The 22,974-nt window shown below is 43.2% G+C and overlaps 1 protein-coding gene across 1 annotated transcript in view; it reads right to left on the bottom strand.

Annotated features, from left to right (window-relative positions):
• LOC114654522 (eukaryotic translation initiation factor 4E-1A) overlaps positions 1 to 22,226 on the bottom strand; it is a 29,210-nt gene extending 6,984 nt beyond the window's left edge. The window contains exons 1-4 of the mRNA XM_028805121.2: positions 22,135 to 22,226; positions 12,850 to 12,953; positions 5,087 to 5,182; positions 3,473 to 3,536 (exon numbers count right to left, since the gene is read on the bottom strand). Coding sequence (XP_028660954.1) covers positions 3,473 to 3,536; positions 5,087 to 5,182; positions 12,850 to 12,953; positions 22,135 to 22,152 — 282 coding nt within the window. The 5' untranslated portion in view covers positions 22,153 to 22,226. The remainder of the gene's footprint in view (positions 1 to 3,472; positions 3,537 to 5,086; positions 5,183 to 12,849; positions 12,954 to 22,134) is intronic.
• Between the last annotated feature and the right edge of the window lie 748 nt (positions 22,227 to 22,974).

Genomic DNA, 22,974 nt, shown 5'->3' with positions numbered 1-22,974 from the left:
CTTTGAACGGCCTTTCCCAGGTTTCTTCCATTTTTTCCTACAAGGTTTTTTTGGGAGTTTTCCTTGTCTTCTTAGAGAGTCGAGGCTGGGGGGCTGTCAAGACGCAGGGCCTGTTAAAGCCCATTGCGGCACTTCCTGTGTGATTTTGGGCTATACAAAAATAAAGTGTATTGTATGTATTGAACCTAATTCATCAACAATCCATATTTGAATCAAAAAAGACAAATTCTTTTACTTGATGGAAAAACCTCCAATTCTTCCACTTGTGGAATTCCATTGCGTCCTTACCCAGCACCCTACGAGCTCCGGCTCCCCTATTTGCAGATTTGCTGGTAGTCATGTGTTGTGGGTCAAAATGCCCCAAAATCTAAAACAGCTGCATTTATAATTGGTTACTCTCTAATGTGTCATCCCACGTCGTGTCACCTCTCTAAATGGGATTTCAATCGCTGCTGCAGTACTTGCTGATGTGGTAAACGATGGGGAGGAGGATGAAGGTCCACAGCATTGAGTGAGAAGCACTGACACGAAATTTGTGTTTTCAAAAACGACACTACTGTCAGCACCAGAGGTTAGAAATGCCTGAATGGAGCCCAAACAGTGAGAGGCTTCAAAGGTGTCACTGCCAACCGTGTCTTCAAGTTTTTACTAAGGGCCACAAGTTGGCCAACATCCCAGCATAAACAACCAACCTGGCTTCTGCAGGAAAAGCTGGTAACTCGTCCACAGTACAGACGTCTTCAAGAGCCAATGGTTTCACGCATCTTGTAGAACTGGTTCTGTTTCACTTACCCACACCTTAACACAACCTCCCAAAATGGTTAATACATTAGGAATATTTCTAAAATGAGTCAGCTGACGTCTCGTCACTTTGTTAAGAAATGTTTAGAACATCTTTGCCCCGTTTTTGTTTCTTGTGTGTGTGAAACCTGTAAAGGCACTCTGAATTTTACCCATTTGGGATGAAACTTTTGACTTTTTCAAGGAACCTGCTCAAGTACCTCAAGTACTCAAGCATTAAATACCTCAGCACACACATCTCCCAGGATCTCTCATGGTCTGTTAACACAACCTTTCTGGTGAAGAAGGCTCAGAAGCAGCTCTACCACTCAAGGATGGTGAGAAAGGCTAGCCTGTCCAAGCAGATGTCGGTATCCTTCTATCCCATCCTGGTAAGCCATGCTGGCTGCTCCAGAGAGTCACCAAACCAGCACAGAAATGACCACCGCCCAGTTTCCCTCGCTAGAGGACATGAACGGAATTTGTGGTTTACAAAGGTAGAGAATAGATCATTAGGGACCCATCTCACCCAGGCCTCCACACTGTTACATTTCTGTTAAAATGCAGACATCCAGACTACTGAAAAGTTTCAACCCGCACGCCTCAGGGAACTAATTACTGTTTACTGCATCTGCCACTGCCACCCATGGCATCAATGGCACAAAAGACTCATTGCAATTACTGTAAAGTGGAACTACTCCACTATTTACTATTTATATTTTCCACCTTTTTATTGTTTTACATTAATGCATGTGTGTAGTTTACTGTGCAGGGCACATGTCGAATACGTTGAAGCTTCTATTTTATTATATTGTACATATTGAAATTCTGTTGTACCTCTGTGCAGTGACAATAAAAGGCATTCTATTCTAATAAACAGTAAAAAAATAAATATCCCATAACTTGTACAGCTTCTTGATTCCTCTTGCCATGTCTATCAGACCTACCATTGATCTTAATGGATTTTCCACTTCATTTGCACCACACATGTTCACAACCCATAAAAACCTCCTAAACATCATCGATTTCCACAGCACAGGCCAGTCACAGAATATAAACCTAAAATGGGGAGTCAGAACAGGGTCAAAAACGACCCATAAGGCACTTAACAACACTAAGGGTTACCTGCCGTGTCTTCCAGTGCACCCTGCCATCTACCGGAGCAGATGCCATCCACACTTGAAGTGACCTGTGTATCAACTCCTCTTACAACCAAAACAAATGACCCAGAAGAGGAACCTTGACCTTCGACTCTGACTGCCTGCAGCTTCTCTTACAGAAAGGACCAAAGTGAGAATATTAATGGCTTCCTGCTCATCTGTTGGTTAATCTCAACATGTTGCATCGGTCCTCACCAGAGCTATTCAGAACTTCAGCTGGTGGCCACAACTTGGGAACATTCCATGAAAAGAGGACATGTGGCTGCCAGGTCCTGTGTTTGATCAATTCCTTGGGGGCGTAGCAGTTGAGTCCTTGCAGGGTGAGTTTTATGTTCAAGTTATTTTTCAAGAAGAAAAGGAAGAACACAAGAACATTCAAAGAGGAAGCTAAAAAGAATTGCTGCTCTGGAACAAAGGAAGAGTCCAATTATACGAAGCACCATTTGATTCCAGCTACATCAAGAGAAGAACGCGGACAGGAAGACCTTTAGATTGAGCTCCAGTTAGAGGAGTGATGGACTTCCACAGACACACACGCACACACCAGAATGACTGAAAGAAGACATTCAGAAACTTCTGACTTGGCAGTCCCAGTCCCAGTGTGGTGCCATACAGGCCTATTGCTGTTGGTATAAAGGAGCTCCACTTGTCTTCCTTCACAAACGTCTGCTTCTCCTAAGACAGGTGAGATTCATTTTCAACATTCAAAGTACAAAGACCTTCAAGTCATCTTCACAAACAAATGTGTTTTTAGAAAAACATTTGAAAGTTTAAGGATAAAGAAAAGGCCAAAGCAGTGCTACGCGTCTTTGGCTTACAACCCTTGGCACGAGGCGAGATCGCGTCAGCATGCACAGTACAATCTGCACAGACGGGCAGAGGCGGGACCTCAGGAGTAGGGCGGGGCCATCCTCACTCACGCGCCAGCCCCTGTTTGAGTCACTGTACCTGTCGCCACGTGTTGGAGCGCACCTTACCTCCATGTAGCTAGCGATCGCCGTTTGTTCAGGAGACATTATCATCCAGAGATTGTTAAGGAGTAACGTTTGACGTTTTTGACAGATCAGAGCTCCATGTCTTTTAGAGTATCTGCTGACTGGCAGAGATATCACGACCACGGGTTCTTCTCCCCACACGGCCAACGCTCTCCTGTCACATACAGTGCCAACTTTTGATGTCAGAATGTACCCGCCATCCGCTTAGCCAGAGATACCTTGCCAACTTTTTTACATTTTTGGCAAAGAGATCACAGCTACATTCTCACCCCTGATAGCAAAACCAAAAATATTATATATCAAGAGGGCCTCGGATATGAAAGCTATCAATATAACTTCTTCTCAATACTAATTACTATTTTTTTTGTTTTTTTGATTTTTAAAGTTTGTCCCGTGTCACTCCTACGCAGGTAGAGCCGTGGGGACAGCTAGTACAGAATAAAATGTAAATAACACAACATTGAAATGCCCAAAAACAATAGCCGGAGATTAAGGAGGAGACATTTCAGCTCTGAAAGAGGACGGACGAGTGCCTACCTTAAACAGCGAGTAGTCGCATCCCGACATTAAATTGCTCGACAGCTGAATGTGATTGTAAAGACTGTCAACAAAAGAGGAAAAGAAACAGCAGTTTAAACTTGGGGGGGAAAAACAAAACATAACAATTCAAACACTGAAATAATTCTTTGCTGGTGTTAGTTTATAACAATATCTGAGTGCAAAACCAAATAAAGAGCAAGACTACAGGCAGAGGTCGCTGTTTTAAGTCATTTCTGTTGAACATCCACCTGAATTACACTGAAGAGACTTGACGCCCATGTCATGACAATCAATTTGAGGGGAACATCCCGACCAGGATGGGAGGCCTGCACAGAAGGATGATGGCTGGCTGCTTCCCCAAACCCCCCCAATACCCCCAACAATGCACACAATGGAAGCTTCCAACTGGTGGAACCCCCATATGAATGCCCACAAGGCAGGCTGGGAATTGCAGTCCCGTTGGACAGCTCTGTTAGGGTTCTTTGGTGCCACTAGGAGGAGCTGCAGGGGAACATTACACCTTCTTTGAAGGGCTTCAACCTGACCCCAAAGGTCTCCCATTCTAGCAAGGAACCAGCACCCATCCCAGCTGAGATGCCAGACCATCCAGCATGGCACTCATGCCATCTACTGTATATTTCAGTTTAATGAAATGCGTTTAGCTTTTCAAACAGCAAACCAGTATCAGGAAAAAAAAGGAAAGCTGAGATCATTCAAGATGTGAAGCCATCAAAGACCACTTGGTTCAACAGTTTGATAAAAGAGACATGATCTGAGTACACAATGTGCTTAAATTAAAAACTTGTTTGTGAAGTAAATCAATGACTACTGAGCTACGTCCACTGGTCACCACACAATGAAGCAAAAGAAATGAGTTGGCAAGACAACAAGCAGGCAGTGAGTGGACAAGCAACGTCACTGAAAATGAGAGAGAAAAGACAGAAACCAAAGCAGGCTGAGCTGCCAGGGCCAACCATCATAAAGAAGGCAGGAGCCAACACTGGACTGTAAGGCACACCGCTAGAGGATACCACCAGGCACTAGGGGTCACCCTGCAAGGCAATGAAGATGCTAGAAGAAGAGGAAATGACTTTGACTTTTATGATTCAAATGAAGATGCCAGTGTCACAGTGGCAGGGTCATCATGCAAGTAGGGACTGGTAAAGCAGTCACAGGGAGGAGCGGAACTGAACGGACTGCAGAATAAACCCAAGGCAGTGATGGTGTTTTCATGGGCCTGTTATGATCTTGCAGTAGTTGTAATTAATAAAAATGCTGCAGTGCCAGCTGATCTGCTGCAAATGCTAACACAGAGGGTCCAAGAGTGAAAGGCCAGGAAACGCCTGCTAGGGTTCAGCGGCAGACACGCTCAGCTTTTTCATTTTCTTGGTGATGATGATGATGAATTTCACAATGGAATTCAACTTCACCTTTTTGCTCTTTGGAGGTGCACATCTGATGGCACCCTGAATGCAGACTGGCATCTGCTCATCTGAAGACCATGAGGGCTACATGCTGAACCAGTCATTCAATTCAAGCTATCAAAATGGCAATGAAAACACTTAAAGCACTGATGTTATGCATTAAAAGCCTTGACAATCCATAACTTACGCCCAAAAATCTTCAACGGTGTCAAACTTGGAAATGAGACGTTGGTTTGCTTGCCATGTTTTGCTTTTGTCGTTCTTGAAAAACCAGAGGGTCCACCTGGAATTAAAACAGCAGGATTTTAGTGCATGGTTAGCAGCTAAACTATACAAAGTCCAATTCAGAATCTGCACATTTAAAACCAGCCGCGGTCGGTGAAGTTTCCATGCCATCTCCTTTTGTTGTGTTCAACTCACTTGTTTTAGACAGACATTCATACGCTAACTAAAGACTCACAAAACGAGTCACCACGGGGCACACACACACACACACACAGGGTCTTGTTCAGAAAGCGGATGCCACTTGAGACAGCCTTCCCCTTGGCCAAACACTAACTTTAAAGTCAATAAAATAGGACCCTGATGTTAGGTCACTATTTTAGGGCTACCATGATAACTGAAATGTGAAACCTACTTATCTACGTAATCTTAATTATTGTGAAACAACCAAATGGCGTCCACTTTCTGAACAAGAGACGCCAAGGCTACACTTGGCAAAACCTGGCCATGTGGCAGCAAAACCCCAGCAGACGCAGGGAGAACAGGCCGTGACCAGCACCAGGGTTTGGACCCAGGGCACTTGATCCATGAGGTAGCCAGACTAAGTGGGCTGCCATGCCACCTGAACACGGCCTGCTGTTCTACTTGAAGTTTATTTGAAAGTGGCAAATGCGAGCAAATGGCACCCTCATCTTTTTTTTTTTTTTTTACCCTTCCACCCAACTCTGTGTTTACTGCGTATGGGTGGGTAGGGAGATCGAGAAGTAGGAGTACAATGAGGGCAAGCCCATGACGCACCACTCCACTGTAGTCACAAACGTCTCAGTCCAGTTAGCCAGGCGTTTGCAATTTGGTTCTGCTGCAGTCAACACAGCCAGTTACCTCAATTGCCATCCGTATCTGCAATAATTGGGCGTGGTGCCCCTTCTAATGTTGACTACTGCATGGCACCTAGTGCTGCTGTCATAGACCAGTGCTCCCCATAAACCTGAACTGGTTTAACTGGTTAAAAAACAGAAGGATGAGCAGACAATCACACCCATCAAACTCATCAGACACCATTCCTTTATCGAGGATTTGGTTTTCAAATATAAAAACTCGCAACTGAAGGGCCGAATTATCAACCAGTCAGAGCGGAACAGAATGACCTGTCGAGGTCACAAGGATCCTTCCCAAAGCTTGGATATCACGTCAAGAGTTTTTTGTCCGACGCCTCCTGATTCACTGGAACAAGGAAACCACCACATGTGATGTACTATCAGACTTGACTTGATGTCCAGTTATTTTGGGGGGGTCCCCCATATTTGTGGCCACCTAGACCTATAAACCCGTCATTGTTAGGCCATTTCTGGACTATATTTTGTGCAGGAATGCCACATCAGCCGACCCCTGGGGTCCCCCCATCCCCCAAATTGGGATACAAGGTAGTCGGGGGGTGTGGAGTGTTGTTTTATGCTATTTTAAGGTATTCCAACCCCCTAAACACCACTCTCAGAAAGTTACACATTTCTAACCTAAGCATGTCGGGTGTCATTTTAGACATTTTCAAGGTCAGGGATTACAAAGATGATGTTGTTTTTCATTTTTGATCCTTCACTAGGGATCTAGCCCCCTCTGGACCCCCATTCGAGGGTGACAACTTTGTATTCAGAATATTTCTTCTTTAAACATTTAAACTGAAGCACACGTTTTAATATTTCAGATATCTGACACGACTATTCTTGTTTATTTTGTACTTCTACTCCAAGAAGTAAATCTTGACATTTTTATGAACACCCCGCATTAGGGGGACTTACACAAATTCAAACTATTTTATTTCTAAATTCGTGCCTTGATGGGGTAAAACTGCAACTAACAAAGACAAAATTATCCTCAGTTTATTAAAGTCAGCAGTAAAAGAAAACAAAGTGCGTCCTACAGAGCATTCTGCAAAATGATGTTTATTTTTAAAAACTGACGCAACACGACTTCTCGAAGGGTCTGAGGAAAGACACCCCACAAGGCTGGGGCCGAGACACTAAAGGCTCAGTCACCCAGAGCCCCCTTTCCAGTCTTATGAATGGTAAGAAGACCCCGACTGCTTAGGGTGCTGGAGTGGACGTGCAGGAACACACGGGTGTAAAAGACCAAAGAGACAAGATGGAGCTTGGTGACTAACAAAGGCTGCAATTCAAATGAAAGCAGGAGGGACCACCGAGACACCACCTTCACGATGTTGACATGCAGGAATTAAAGAAGTGCAGAGAGTAGTGACGAGCTAGTGATTTGCACAAAAATTAATTTGGAGCGAAAAACAAAGAATTTCATGGCACAGTATAGCCTGTGACATTATGATGAAGTTTCACAACCAGGACAAGTGACGCCACTGACACAGTAAGAAAAGCATTCAGGTTTATATATAAAGACCCCCCCCCCTCCAATACTTGCACCTTGTCCGCACGTTTTTCTCCATCTGTAAAAGCTTCCTGATAGATGGTGTCACTATGTCTCTGAGGCTAGAGATCTGCACTGGCAATCGGAAGGTTGCCGGTTTGAATCCCGTAAATGCCAATAGGGACTCTGCTCTGTTGGGCCCTTGAGCAAGGAACATAACCTGCAATTGCTGAGCGCTTTGAGTAGTGAGAAAAGCGCTACACAAAAGCAAAGAATTATTATTATTAATATTAATTAGGACACAGCTAATGAGCCTGAGTAATGGAAATTCGTTGCCAGACCAGGGGGTGGCAGGGTGCTATAATTCTCTCTCTCTCAATTTCTTACAGGACATTCTTGTAAAATCCCAATGACATCACTTCCGGTTCTGGCCGTGATGACATCACTTCCTATCCTTGAATTTAAAGGCCACCATTGTAAGGCAGCAACTCAGTTCTGTTTTGGACGCAGTTGTGTGAACATGTCTGTTCTGATTAATCAATTTTGCAGGCAAGAAACATTATATGGGTGGCGTCCCCAAACCTTTCCAATGACTCTTTGTCGTTCTTGTGACAATGGACAACCGCATTAGCAAAGCTCAGTTGTGGCCCATGTATTTTTGTGTGGACATTGGGGCACCTCAAGCTTGCCCCCATGCCATCAGCACTCCCCACGACATGTGTTGCTGTTAGCCACTTTCTCAGTGAGGTTTGCTTTTTAAATTGTGAACTTGCATGTTAAAAGAATTTTAGGGTCAATTTTGCAAAATGAAATTCAGTTATGCAGTCATCACTTACGTAGAACAAAAGAAGTCACCTTGAAGAGCTCACAAAAGACGCACAGACGGGCAAATCTGCTTTCTTTCTAAAGGGGCACACAGTGGCATCGGTATAATCCTCTGACCGCACACATGCTTTCATTTAAAACAAAAGGACTCCACACGTGGGGGGATGTGAACAAGCGCTGCTTAGAGAGTACAGTGACCCCTCAGTGCAACTACTACAGTGCCCAGTGACACAAACTCAACAGAAAGTGCAGATAAGCTCGTCTTACACATGAGGAGCATCTTCGACTTTCTGCTCACAGTGATGGGCCTTGAACGTCTTTCATTAGAGCTACGCCTCAAGGGCAACGTTTTTAGTCAAAATGTCTACTTCTGAATTCCTCACACCCTCTAATGATGATGCCAAAAGCAGGCCTCAACTTTAGCACCACACATCTGACAGACTTACAATTTGAAGACCCTGAAAAGGCCACGGAGCAAGCAGCGGGCCCAACCCGCCACTTCCTGGCAAAGTAGAGGATGTGACGATAAGGACTTGTACAGCAATGGAAACAGCGGACGTACTGGACAGTCAACATAAAAACTCCAACCCAAAATAATTCAACTCACTGCTGCAAATGTTAAAAGAGATAACACGTCCATCCACACGGAGTCAGTGCCTCCCTTGTTTTGCTTCATTCTTTCCGATAGGAGACACGTCACATTTTAATCAATCTGTCAAGACCCCTAACAACCGACTCCCCAAAAGACGACTAAAGGTTGCCAGGATCATTTAAAGAAAGAGGCATAGTTGTCCATTTTCAGCCCAACTTGGCCCCATTTTAGCTTAGCCTGCCTTACCCTCGACACGCTGCTCTGCTGCCATCCGTGTTTTTAATCTGAAACACAATATTGGACTGTGGTGCGTGGGGGGTCTGCCCCGAAAACAAAGTTCTCTGCTCAAAAATTTACATTTAAAGAGTAACAAAAATATCCCAAACAATGACATCTCAAACAAGAGCTTTTACTTCGGTACAAGGAGTTGAATTGGCAGCCACACATAAACACGCGTGTGTGGGAGAACAGTGCTGTTCAAAGCGATGTGGCTCAGAAGTACAAAGTCACATGACTTTCTTCTGCAAGACAGAAGACAGTGTTGTACGGAGTGGAAACTGCATCCACACTACTAGGTTTTCATTTAAAAACAGCGTCTCTAGAAGAAAGTGATCTCCATCCAGACACACCATTTATGGAAGTACCTCTGCGGACACTAAAACAAGCAGAAACGCACAGGATATCACCGCTGGCCTACTCTGGGTATGCACACCCCAGTGGGAACAGGAAGAAGTGTCCTGCACGCTACGCATTTATTTGCAGCTTATGTTTACACACAAAGGGCAGCAATGGTGAATATGGAAAACAAATAAAAACACATTACCTGTAGAGGTGGAGGTGAGCAAAGCGGCAGATGTTCCAGGATTTCAGTTGTTACAATAAACATCACTATCAGAGGAGAAATATGGGCTTGCATCATAAAGACCTAGGAAGGTACACCAGTGTTTTGGGCGAGTGTTGCCAGCTCCTTCCTGGACCACACTGTAAGTCACTGCCGATGTTCCCGTTTTGCACGGCTCTTTCCATGGAGCTCCACACGCTAATACATCTCATTCATTGCCAAGAAATTCAGGCTGCTGGCCTCACCTTACATCTCTCTCGGGTTCAACAGAATCACCTTGTGACTTTCCCCAACTCTATGTGACAACCCTTGCAAGCATCCTTAGGAAGACCCACCAGTGACCCCACACTCAGACAAATGGACTTCAGCAGCAGACAAGCAGAACTGAAGCGCGTGTAGGTCTCCACCTCCTCGTCCGTGATCTCAATGACTCCACTAGGTGGGGATTCTTCTCTGCCTTTTACCCTCTTCATAATCTGCTCTTTATTTTCTAAAGATATTTCCGCACTGGTCATAGTACAGAAATGGTACCAACTCGTGTTGTAAACAACATTCTGAGATCCTCTGATGAAGGAAACTCCACTGTAATGATGTTGTTAGACTTCAGCATAGCGTTTTGGCACCACTGACCATTCTATTTTACTGCACAGGCTAGAAAATGACGTTGGGCTCACAGGCACTGACCTTGCCTGATTTAGTTCTTATTTATTAAATCGATTCCAGCATGTAAAGAAATGTGCTGACAGGACTCCATCATTATACACAGAAGTTCAATATGGTGTCCCGACCTTTACTGTGTTCACTTTACAGGCTTCCACTGGGATCTCTCATCAGGACACATCATGTTCATTTCCACTCGTACGCAGATGACACCCAGTTATACTTTTCTTTTAGACCAAATGAAGTTTTCCTAATGTTCTCTTTAATTAGTTGTGTTATTGAATTAAAGGAGTGGATGGATGAGCACTACCTATCTTTAAACACCGATAAAACAAAGATGATAATTACTGGAGGAGATGATGCTGATCGCGACAATATTTTGTCATCATTTAACTCAGCATTAATTTTACTGAATCAGCCCGCAATCTCAGCGTTATCTTTGACTCTAGCATTTAAAGCGCACATTACAAAGTTGTCCAAATCAGGTTTCTTCCATCTTAAAAATGTTGGGAAATTAAGGCGTTTTCTAAATAAACAGGATTCCGAGAAATTAATTCATGCACTTATTTCTAGTAGGACTGACTACTGCAATGCGGTGTTCAATGGATGTTCAAACTGCTCTTTATATAGCCTCCAGTTATTCCAAAATGCTGTTGTAGGAATTATTAACAAGAACAAGAAAACACAAACACAGAACTCCAGTTCTTAAATCCTTACACTGGCTCCCAGTTAAGTTTAGAGCTGAATTTAGAATCCTCCATTTAACATATAAAGCCTTAAATGGCGGAGGTCCGGCTTACTTATCTGAACTTATCATGACATAGCATATCCTGACTAGAGCTGCTGATTAACTGTACAGACTCCATCTTTGTTGTCAGTCATCAGCACTAAAGCATAAGTAATATGACAGTTCTAATTTGTTACTAACCCTCACCTATTCTGTTTCTCTTCTTTGTACTCAAATGTGGCACTTAGTGCCAGTGCCCACCTGCCAAGTTGCTTTGCCTAACTAAGGTAAAGTCATCACTAATGGAGGATCGCAGGAATCGTCAGGTAGAGGGGTCCTTTCATCGGATTGGCTGGCCCAGGGCTTTCTCAGCTGTGGAATGGCCAATAGGGGGAGGTAGCTTGATGGCCGAGGTCTCCAGGACTCTAAACAAATCCAAATCATATCATGGGATATCATCTACTGTTGAATTCTGCTCTATACTTGCAATATTTCTATTGCACTATTATATTGTATTGACGATTACGTGTTCTGTTCTGTGTATCGTATTGACCCCTTTTTTTTTTTGACACCCACTGCACACCAAGCCTTTCCCAAGGATTCTTCAGTGTTTTCCCCCCTTTTTTGGGGGGGGGAGTTTTTCCTCGTCTTCTTAGAGAGTCAAGGCTGGGGGGACTGTCAAAAGGCTACACAAAAATAAACTATTGTATAAATATATTACTTTACATTTTCATGACATACTGGCAAATTATACTACTTCATAAAAAATATCAGCATCACTACAGCATGCGTGAAGTAACTGAGCATGTGCACATGATAACTTGGCCTTCTACAGTACACACCGTATCAACAGGTGATGAGGATTTTGCGCAAGTAAACAACTGGCACAGCAGCCGTGGCACACAACATACCGACTTCAGTCTAGAGGAGTTTCATTCTCAGAGGACTCATTAACCACGGTGTTACTATATGGTAATTTTTTTAAATACTGCTAGTCTACACAAACAAAAAATCATAAAACAGACATCCGAACAGAACAGTTATCAGCACATTTTTATTAGTTCCAAAATTGATCAATCCACCTGAATATCCGGTATTTCTGCAGATCTGCTCATTTACTTATGAGAAAAACGAACACAAGTATCCTATTTAGAAAATACACTTTGGGTGGCTTTCAGGACTTCAGGTGTGCATTATGAGGAAAAATTGAAGTGTTTGAAATTATGAGGGGAATTAGTGCAGTGGATTGAGACGGTGACTTTAACATGAGTTCAACAAGAACACGGGGACAACGCTGGAAACTTGTGAAGGGGAAATTTCACACAAACATTAGGAAGCTTTTCTTCACACTGAGAACCACAGACACTTGGGATAAACGACCAAGTAGTGTGGTAGACAGGAGGCCATCAGAGACCTTCAAACCTCGACCTGATGTTACTTTGGAGAAATGAGGTGAACAGGACTGGCGAGCTTTGTCAGGCTGAAGGGCCAGTTCTTGTTTCATTTTATCTCATGTTGTAATGAAAATCTTGACAGATGGTAACCATTTACAAACAAAAACTTGACAAAAGCCAAACTTAAGCAGGAAATGTGCTGGCAACTTGACGATGGGATTTTTTGGGGGGTTTCCATTAATGAAGAGAGGATGTCCTGATCAGTAACCGTGCCAGAACAGCAGAGTCTTAGCAGATCAGACGAATGCGACTTTACCTGTTTTGCAGTGGATGTTTAACATACAGTTCTGGGCTGACAACTTCCTGGCCAGCAGTTTCAATCTTGTCCTCCTCAGAACTTGGTGGATTCGAAGAAGTTTCCTACGGAGACAGCAAAAAATATTTTTTACAAGATAATTGCTGTAAACATTCACTGGATTCCACTTCTATAAACAGAAGCTCAAAAATAACCAGAACAATCCTGAAATCAAATGTGAAATGGGAAGAGAAATAAATGTCATTGTTCAGACAAGGAACTTCCATTCAATGCACTCTGAATGCTCTCCATTGCTATACATTAAGACAAACGGGCTTAGCCAATCCATTCTTAATGGACAACTCCACCTTTATTACACAGCACACCGATGACAGGCTTTTTGTACCTATGTGACCAAACTACTGTTCTACTGGACTGTCATGGCAGACCACGTTTTAGCACTCCAAGGTTTCACAGCACCCACAAACACATGGGGGCAGCACAATCACCCAACACTGGGTGACCTTCATTCAGTCCAGTTCATAACTGTCTCAGGGCAGGCGTAAACTAGGATTTTCAATTTTCTCACATGTTACACGATCCTGTGGCCCCTCCCACTAAACAATTCACTTGGACCAATAGTTTTGGATCGGTACGAATACCTTGACTCCTAGTTTTCTAACCTTAGTACTGGTACCAGAATGCCTCAGAAGCAAATAATAAATAACTCTAAATCCCCTCATCTTACTCCAGTTGCCCTGGTGCACCACGCCATCATGCTGCACTGTTCGTCGCTTCCTTCTTGATATCCGTCAAGTCCCCATCAAGTCAAAGAAATGAAGGAGAGTTTTCAACAGTATCTGTGAACTTTTGATCACGTCAAAGCATCCAGTTTTGTTTCTTGAACTCAAAGACAAGAACATATTTCTACCACTGCAATAACAAGGGTCAGGGAGGTAGTTCATTGAGAGGAAAGCTGCCATTTACTTCCGGTACCGAAAATCCCCAAATGCTGCTATCGTACCATTTTGAAATTTGGGGCTGTAATTTTCCCGGATCAAGAAGAAACCAATTGACATTGTGCATCCAAAAAAAAAAAAAGGTAAAAAGCCATGCTGATCCTGTCCAATCCTATCTCACACCTCTCCATTAGCGACTCTGTGATTTTCTATTACTTTCTTACAGTTCTGTCCCATTTTAAAAAAACAACTTGGGAGTTTTAAAGCTGGGCTAAAGCCGCACACCATTAATTATTTTTTTTATTTTATTTGAGTGCCAACTGTCAGCTCCACGTCTCTCTGGCCTTGGCATCACAATGCTGGCAAAAAATGGATGAACTTTGCTCCACTTTTGGCATGGCTTGCTGTGGGTCATGTTAGGCCCTGCTGCATGGGAAGCAGTGGGGTGTGAGGTGGGCACGGTGAATGCGGAGTGCTGTGAGGTTAGCCAGAGTCACTATTTGATTTAATTTTGTAAAAAAGCAAACACACATCCCTCCCTCCTCCAGATATTAGACATAAGAAAGACCAAGTCTTCTTTATTAAGAGCATCAAACACACGCAGAGTTACCAGAAATTTGGTCTTTAGAAATAAACCACTGGATTAGTTTGCTCGTCTAATACGTGGAGTGTTAAGGCCTATAAAGCAAGTGAGCTCCTCTTCGATCCATGAAGGCAGAGATCTCCTTTGCAAAGAAGCAATGCAAGTATTAAAGGCCAATCTACACTTAAGAGACGGCCAATTACTCAATTCCAACTAGGGCACTAAACTGGAGGACTTATCAGATCGCAGGTCTGCACATCTTTGTCTACATTCTGAAGTACCTTTTGTTTTATTTGTTGTGATTAATTATTATTTACGTTTGGTTCTCTGAACAGGGATAAAGGAAGGTGTTGATCACTAAAGGTGTTATGGAGTTACCAAATGTCAAGTAAGAACACTTTTTGGGCTCTCTGCCTGTGTGCCACCCCCTGTGCCTCAAGAGCATCTTTGTGCTTAACTGACAGCAGAACAAGCCAACTGAGGACGATGAACCAGCTGGAGACGCACTTCAAGCTGAACACACAGTAGGATTCCATTTGCTCTTTGCTGACAGAGTGAAGGTTTATCTGTCATGCATCCTGCAGTACGTACAGCTTTTCCTGCACACTTCAAGTGCAAGTCAGCTTTACTTGTCAAAAACGCATCAATAATAATGTAGGAAAGAATGATATGTGCCCTAGAAGACCACATTAGGAACATGATGTCCATTTGGCAGAGTGAAAATTGGATAGACTCGGGTTTTCTCAGATAATTTAGAATATTCCCATTTGGGTTCAACCGCTCTTCAGTTTCCACCATAGTCCACGCACAGCCAATAGCAGCAGCCCCGAATCAACCACATGATGAAAAGAGTAACAGCCAGTGAGCCAGGGGTCTAAAAACTCAGTTTAGTCCCTCAGAACTATGGGCAGCAATTCAGACCCAGAAGTGGTACTCGACAACACATCTGCTGAGGATGACAACATGGAAATGCTCATAATTGCAAATATACAAAATGTTAGAACTCCAAACTCATACATCAAGCAAGCAAAGTAAAATGCCTACCAGGTGTCAAGATTTCCATCACTGAGGCTAAACTAGCCTTCCTGGCAAATGATGAAGTATTTCAAGGTTTACTGCATGTCAGAGCTAACAATATCTATTTACAGTAATTTGAGGTGTTCAAGAGGAACTTCATACTTATGTGCACCAAAACTAAAAGAAACCTTAATAGCCTTTGGACCTTTAGCACAATTATATTGGGAAAGTAGTGTGTAACAGACTGCATTCCCTTCACTGTCAGTTAGAGACCTGGGGCCTCATGCATAACTCCGTGCATAGAATTCACACTAAAACATGGTGTACGGACAAATTCGGAAATGTGTGCATGCACAAAAAAAATCCAGATGCATAAATCTGTGCGAACACCAACTTCCACACTCTTCCACTACATAAATCCCGGTCAACATGAAATGTTACACTCGTGCCTGTCGTCCCACCCAGTCTCCTCCAGAATTATGCCTCTTTGAATATCCAAATCAATATAAATAGCCCTTAAGTTCAGCGTTCTAGGAAAAGACAATGGCAAAAGCACAGGAAGAAACAGAAGAATTTCAGCGAATACCAAGTGGAGGCAAAGAAAAATGTACTATTTGTTGGTTTAAACACGTGATATAATCAACAAAAGGAAGTTGATCGAGTGACAGTGGTGGAGAAACTCAAAAGTTCAAGTTCACAAAGTTTCACAATGTATGAAATAAAAAAAGTTGTCAGATATCAAAGTCGCCATGAAAAGGCGAGTTGTAGCCCACCATCTGAGTATCATATGGAAGCATATTAGGGTACAGAGAAAAGAAAAAAAAAATAGGGACACAGTAGGTAAAAAAAAGCTTGAAATGTCAACTTTAATCTCGAAATTTCCACTTTAATCATGTAGCTTATTTTGTCATTAAAGTAGAACGTCATAAACTTAATCTTAAAATCATTTAATTTACCAGTTTCTCAAATCCCATTGTAACTAAAGTAGCATGTTAAATGGATTGTTTTCTATTTGATCTTCTATGTACTCTGTGTGTGTGAATCACAACGTGCTTCTGAAAATGGGCTTTCTCTTCCTCCGACAGAACACACACTCCATTACATTCACGATATTACAGCTCTCTGAATAATTAAAATACTGAGATGTATACTTGATATCATTTTCATGATGATAGGAGTTAAAGCATGTTATTAAACATGGGAACACGGTTGGGCAGTGATAGTGATGAGCTGGCGCCTCGTCCACAGATTGTTCCTGCCTTCCACAAGAAGCTTGCTGCACCATCCGCGACCTTCGATGAAATAATTTATTGCAGCAGAACTGTCTCTTTCAAACGTACTAACCTCCAATTCCTGTCCTTCCTTTTCTTTCTCCAAGTAACCAATCGCCACACAATCCGCTCTTATTAAATGTTAAACCATCTGTAAGCAGAGAACACCAATTCTTCAAAACTTTTACTGAACATTGAAATATCTTTATAGTACATAGTATAGTACGTGTTCTCACATGTTTAATTATTTACAATATAGATTATTTAAAATTATGCAAAAATTTTATCTGTATAATATAATAAACATACTTTGCTGCATTTCATCTTAAAAATTATACCAAGAGCTCCAAGAAGATAGCGCTTGGAAATCTAAATCGACTTAGAAGCCAATCGTCATCACATGTAAATACGCTCTTTATAAAGTGACTCAGGTTGTGCAATATTATAATTGTATCGCAAGTTTACAGTGAGGTGATTGTACTAATAAGTACAAACGGTTCTACCAGGAGCACTTGGACTGATTGAGTGCATTTAGAGCACTTGGGATGAAACTGTTTCTGAACTGCGAGGTCCCTACAGGAAAGGCTCTGAAGCGTTTGTCGTTTGAGAAGTGTTCAAATAGACTGTGCACATGGCTGAGGAAATGTGTGCTTTGATGCTGTGTCCTGATAATCCAATCAGCTGCTGTACAGCTGTGATTCCACACTCAGGTACAGTGGGATAAATACTCGAGTGGTGCAGTGAGAGTAACAACGCTAAAGCTGAAACATTTCTGTGTATACGCACTGCTTATGCATGAGGCTTCTGATGTGCAAGCAAAAGCAGAGTCTTTGTAAATAACTGGGATGGAAATTTGGGAAGGGCCTGGACAGGCAGGGGGAGAGTTAGGCAGAGCCTGTGTTCATCCTAACTAGGGGGGATCTTCTATTGTATTACAAAACAGGGCTGGAAAATTGCTTGGCTGACTTAAGAGTGCCATCCAATCAGCAGCCTTACACTCTTAAATCACATCAGACTATTTTCTTGCCCAACAGTTTTCTTCAGTGGCTGCTATTTAAAATATCAGTACTGGGACACTTCAGAAACTGGCACACGATGCAAAATGTAAACCAACAGAGTCCAAAAACATAGACAACATAAATAAACATCAAATTCAAATGAGATCTTCCACTCAAACAACTGTATTAGTAAACTGATTCATATAGTGCTAAAAACATACAACTACTCCAAAAATATTTTTGAAATTTACAGTGCCAAATATTCAGTCACTGGGAAATAAAGCCATTCTGGTTATGACATATTACAAAGTACACAATCTGAAATCTGCCTCTTCAGTTCTTCATCTTCATTAGTAAACCAGAGATAACTCCGTTAATGGATGCTACACCAAATAGTTTCATGCTTCTTCGTAAATCCAGAAATATCAGTCAAAGTACACGTCACTTCTAAAAATGAAGGTGAATCTGAGGTGCTCATACTAGACTTTAAGACATCATCTACCACAATTATAGTACTAATTTATAGGCCATCGACGCTGTATTCATACTTTATATCTGACCTCGCTATAAAGCAAGTTCATGTAGTGCTGATTGGCAATTTTAATATTTACAAAGATGTGCAAAAAGACAACTTTATCAAATATTTTAATCACCTGCTCAACTCAGTAGGGTCTGGCAAATTCGTAAAGATCCAGATCATTATCACAATCTTGCACTGGAACCCATTAGATCTTACAGTGCTGAGATTCAAAATAAGATCATCTCTGATCATTATTTCATTTCATTTGACTTGTTCCTGTCCTCACAGATACAATCACAACTTAAAATAGAATCTCTAGACTACAATTCTACATTGGGAATATTGCAAAGAACTCAAATGTAATCATTCAGAACAGCATTAATCATTTGAAATAGGATTACAAAGGGTCTCTGGACAAAAGTGACCACATTTTAAAGGAACTCATCCAGGTTTAATAATAGCACTTCATGGTCTTAATGTGCAATACAGAAAACAATAGAGATGATGTGCAGCAACAAAATTAGGAGGCTTTTGAAGTTCATGAATAGCCAGCGTGATTAGGGATAAAATAAAAAATAAAAAAAACTCCTCTTTTGACCCGCTGAGGAAACCCTTCTAGACTACAATAACCCACATATACTGCTTAGAACATCTGCTGATTTGACAAATGGAAAATCTATACTGCCATGCAAAATCTCTGCAAACATTAAGCAGCACCCATATTAAGAATTATATTTAATAACAGAACTGATAATACAAAAGCCCTCATTTCACAATTACTGTACAAACCTAGTGTTGTGGTCAGTCAGTCATTTTGAACCATTTAATCCTGAACAGAGTCACAGGGGGAGCTGGAGCCTACCTCAGCAAGGATAGGGCACAAGGCAGGAACAATCCCCTGGACACGGCACCAGTCCATCACAGGGTGAACACACACACACACACACACACACACACACACACACACACACACACACACACACACACACACACCACAGACTAGGGCCAGTATAGTATCGCTAACTAACCTAACATGCATGTCGTCGGACTGTGGGAGGTCACCCATGCAGACATGGGGAGAACGTTCAAACTTAGTGTTGAGGTGCCAAACTTGATCACCTTTGCACTTTTAACTTGGTAACAGAACAGGACATCCAGGTTGATTTGAACTTAGTTTTGTCAAGTTTGACTTGCTTGTGTGGATTGTTACTTGCTTTTAATAAAATGTTTTAAAGACACGAACAGGAAATCCTAACCAATTTCTAAAATAAACCTATTGCCAGCTCTTTAGACCCTGACCCAACAAATCTCATGCAAGGCTCACCGACTGTGCTGGCAGCACACAAGTCTTAACTTTATCAGCAGATCTTTATTGACTGAAACAGTTCATAACACAGTAACGTGTCCGCTGTCAGGACATCACATGGAAGAAAAGAGAAGAAAAAAAAAAAAAATTCAGATCTTAACCCAAATATGCTTAAATAATAATAATAATAATAAAATACATTTTCAGATTTGACTTCTCATCTTGAAGTACAATGCAGAAGGTTCTGGACCTCACAACAAAAGAGAAGCTCGTCTGCCTGATGTCTCCTTTTTTATGTCCCAAGGCCAAATGGGTGGGTGGGGGGTTTGCAGCTGAACTTGCTGGCCCCATTAACCCTTCTAACAGCAACAGTTTGTCAAGCAACACATTATCGGCTGTCACAAAAGTGGTGCACAGCGCGACGCAGGAATAATCAGCATGCAGTTACGAATTCTGAAATGGCCAGCGTTGTATAAACAGACATGTCGAGTGACGAGATCACCTACCGCATTAAGTAAGTCTGTCATCCTCTACCACTAGAAGCCATGTAATGTGACATGGACATAACTGATCAGGTCTAAAAGCTAAACTTTTTAATTGTGTTAGCACAGCTGAATTCTCTTATTCTCAACAATAAGGCAAGTCAACCATTTATCCTTGGCGTATAATATGCTGACATTCCTAAAGCTCAACTCTGGGTTCAAAAATGGCCAAAATGAAACTTTTTTTCAAGAAACATGTCCGTCTGTTGTTGATTTGTGAAACGAACGTTACTCCATGCAAAAGACTGCTAAGTACCTAAAGATTTACTGTCTTCAGAGAAGAGGGCAGACTGGACCTGAACAGGATAGAACACAGGTTTTCCTCTCCTCCTTGTTTAACTGGTCAGATCTTAAAAATTAATGTAGCTCCTTAATGTTAGTTACACAGGTTGGGCAACTCAAATCTGAAATGCCCGTGTCCAGAAGTACTTTGGAAATTTTTGGATTCTGGAATATTGTCATGTTTCTGAAACAGCCACCCTCATTTCCTCCAGTCCGTGCACTTTAAACTGCTGGGGTTTCTGGAAGACAGCAAAATAAACCCAGCAAAAGACTTAAAACTGTAAGAAAACAAAACTCTGAAACAGCTAATACCCATTTGAGATCTCAGCAGCACACGGTAACTGAAGCTTAATGATTAATTGGTACATTGTAATGAGCAGCAGACTCCCACATAGACCAATGGCACTACTTGGCCCCCCACCTTTGAGAAGTGCTTCTGTCTGCTATGATAGATTTGTGTCATCTTGCCAATTGCATCACTATATGGCATAACAACAGCAAACAGAGCTCAGACAGCATTGTGGTCTATGCATACACCGTGTGCTCAAATGCTGTGGCCGTGCTCCGGCTTGGCATGTTTGCATTTCCAAACACACCGTGGAGTTCACTCACTTCAATTATCTGTCAGACGATGGGTGCTGTGCAGGCTTGTCCATGGTGTCGTTAGGCACAGAAATCTGCACCTCCTGTGACTCTTCAACATCAACTCCTTCTGAGAGAGAGTGACTCACTGTATACTTCACATTAATATTTCACAATTCATGTGTTCACAAACATAGCTGCCAATATGTCAGCCTTTCAACAGCAGTTTCAGTTTTGGAATTTCTAATTGGGGATACTCCCCACCTGTAGCTATGTTATTCAAACTAAAATCATCTTCTATTCGTGTGTATTCGTGTACGTGAATGAAGTCTTGTTGAACTCATTTCAATATCTGGAAACGTGCCGAACCGAATAAAATCCTGCCAAGGCCGTGCCAATCCAACCCAAAGGCTGAGCCACACTTCAGGTGCACTTTGCCGTAGTAACTGAAACACCTGTCACTCGCGCACGCCGCTGTCACCTTGACACAAAGCCGCACCCATCATCCGTCACCACAGCCGCCCCTGCCCATCTCGACGCCACCAACTCGCAGGCCACGCAGCCCGCGCCCCGCCCACTACGCGACCCTTCCAGACACTTCACTCCTGAGCCGAGGCCAGCGCCGAGTAAACGTGACCGGCTCGGGGACAGTCCCCGACTGGGCTGTTCTTCGGCCCACAACAGGGAATAATGAGAATGCCATCCGCGGACACACACAGCGCCGGCCAATCGACCGGGCACCGCCTCCTCCTCCTGTTCCATCGCTCGGGTTTCACTTCAGAGCTCGTCTGACGCTGCAATTTCAGCAGACGGTTGCCCTTTCACCTCTGCCACCCTGCTAATAAACTCCCGCCCGCCGGGCTGATCACACCGCCGCGAGTTGTCAAAGCCCTAAAGCGACAAGACCGGGAGGGGGGCGGCGGAGGCCCATCGGCTGGTGGACTCGGCCACGCGTTCCCGAGCGACAGCGACCGCAGTGACGCGTCTTCTCTCTCACTCACACACACACACACACACACACACACACACACACGCGCGAACGCGCGCGCGCGCGCACTTCAGCCACGTTCTCCACACAAACGCACACGCGCGAACGGCTCCTCACGCGGCGGCCGCCCGTCTCCTCCCATCCAACCACCGCCACCCTGCGCCGCGCACAATTCGCCAGGCTCGCCGGTAGCTCTGTGAGACGGCAGGGGAATCCACTCGTGCTTTCTGATGTAAGAGAGCAAATGCAAACACTCACCGGTTCAGCGGTCGCCATCTTATATCAATCTGATTTACACACACGCATTCCCGCAGGGAACATCGCTGCTCATTGGCTTAAACAGTCCCGAATGACGCCACAGGCTGTGCGCATGCTCGGCCGCGAATGTCCTTCTGGGAAAAGTAGTTTTTTCCACAGAGAAGTTCACGGAAAGAAACCTGTTGATTGCGGTCTCTAATTTTATACGTGAAATAATAATTATCGACTTTTAGTTGTGTTCTTATGCAGTTAGTGATGTTAGTTTTATTTTCATGTCGTGGCTGCACTTGTCTGCCAGTTTAATCCTTTCTGGTGCTCTCCACTCATTCACCTTCATTTATTCAGTTTTACTCCACAGTACAAAGATCTGGCCACATTGGCCCGGTACAAGAGAATGTGATCCATGGTGGACCGGTGTCACTGCTCGGGTCATTTCTGGTGTTGTCCCTGCTACTAGTGGTGTTGGCTTGGCCTTCCCACAACCCTCAACTGGGAAAAAAGGGGTCAGGAAATGGAACGTGTCACAGTGGAACAACGGACCACACGGCCATATCCCAGGCTTTGTGCTTTGCATTGAATTCCCAGTTTGGGTGCCTTCCATGTGGAATTTGCATGATCTGCTTGTGTGCGTGTGGCCTTGACGTGCGACATTGTGTGAATGTGCTCTGCGTTAGACAGACTGGCAGACAGACTGGGACCAAGGCCAGTCCAGAAACCGAGCGGGTGGAACTGAGGTGGCTGTTTATCGGGCATCTTTTTCAAGAGATTTTGTGCTGTCAGGGCACTCATCTGCCCGGTTTTCAGTTTTTAATTTCACTGAAATTTGCTTCTTAATGCAAA

The sequence above is a fragment of the Erpetoichthys calabaricus genome, chromosome 7 (genome assembly GCF_900747795.2).
Source record: "Erpetoichthys calabaricus chromosome 7, fErpCal1.3, whole genome shotgun sequence".
NCBI lineage: Eukaryota > Metazoa > Chordata > Cladistia > Polypteriformes > Polypteridae > Erpetoichthys > Erpetoichthys calabaricus.
Note: the sequence above shows the minus strand (reverse complement) of the source record. Positions and strands in the feature narration are given on the sequence as shown.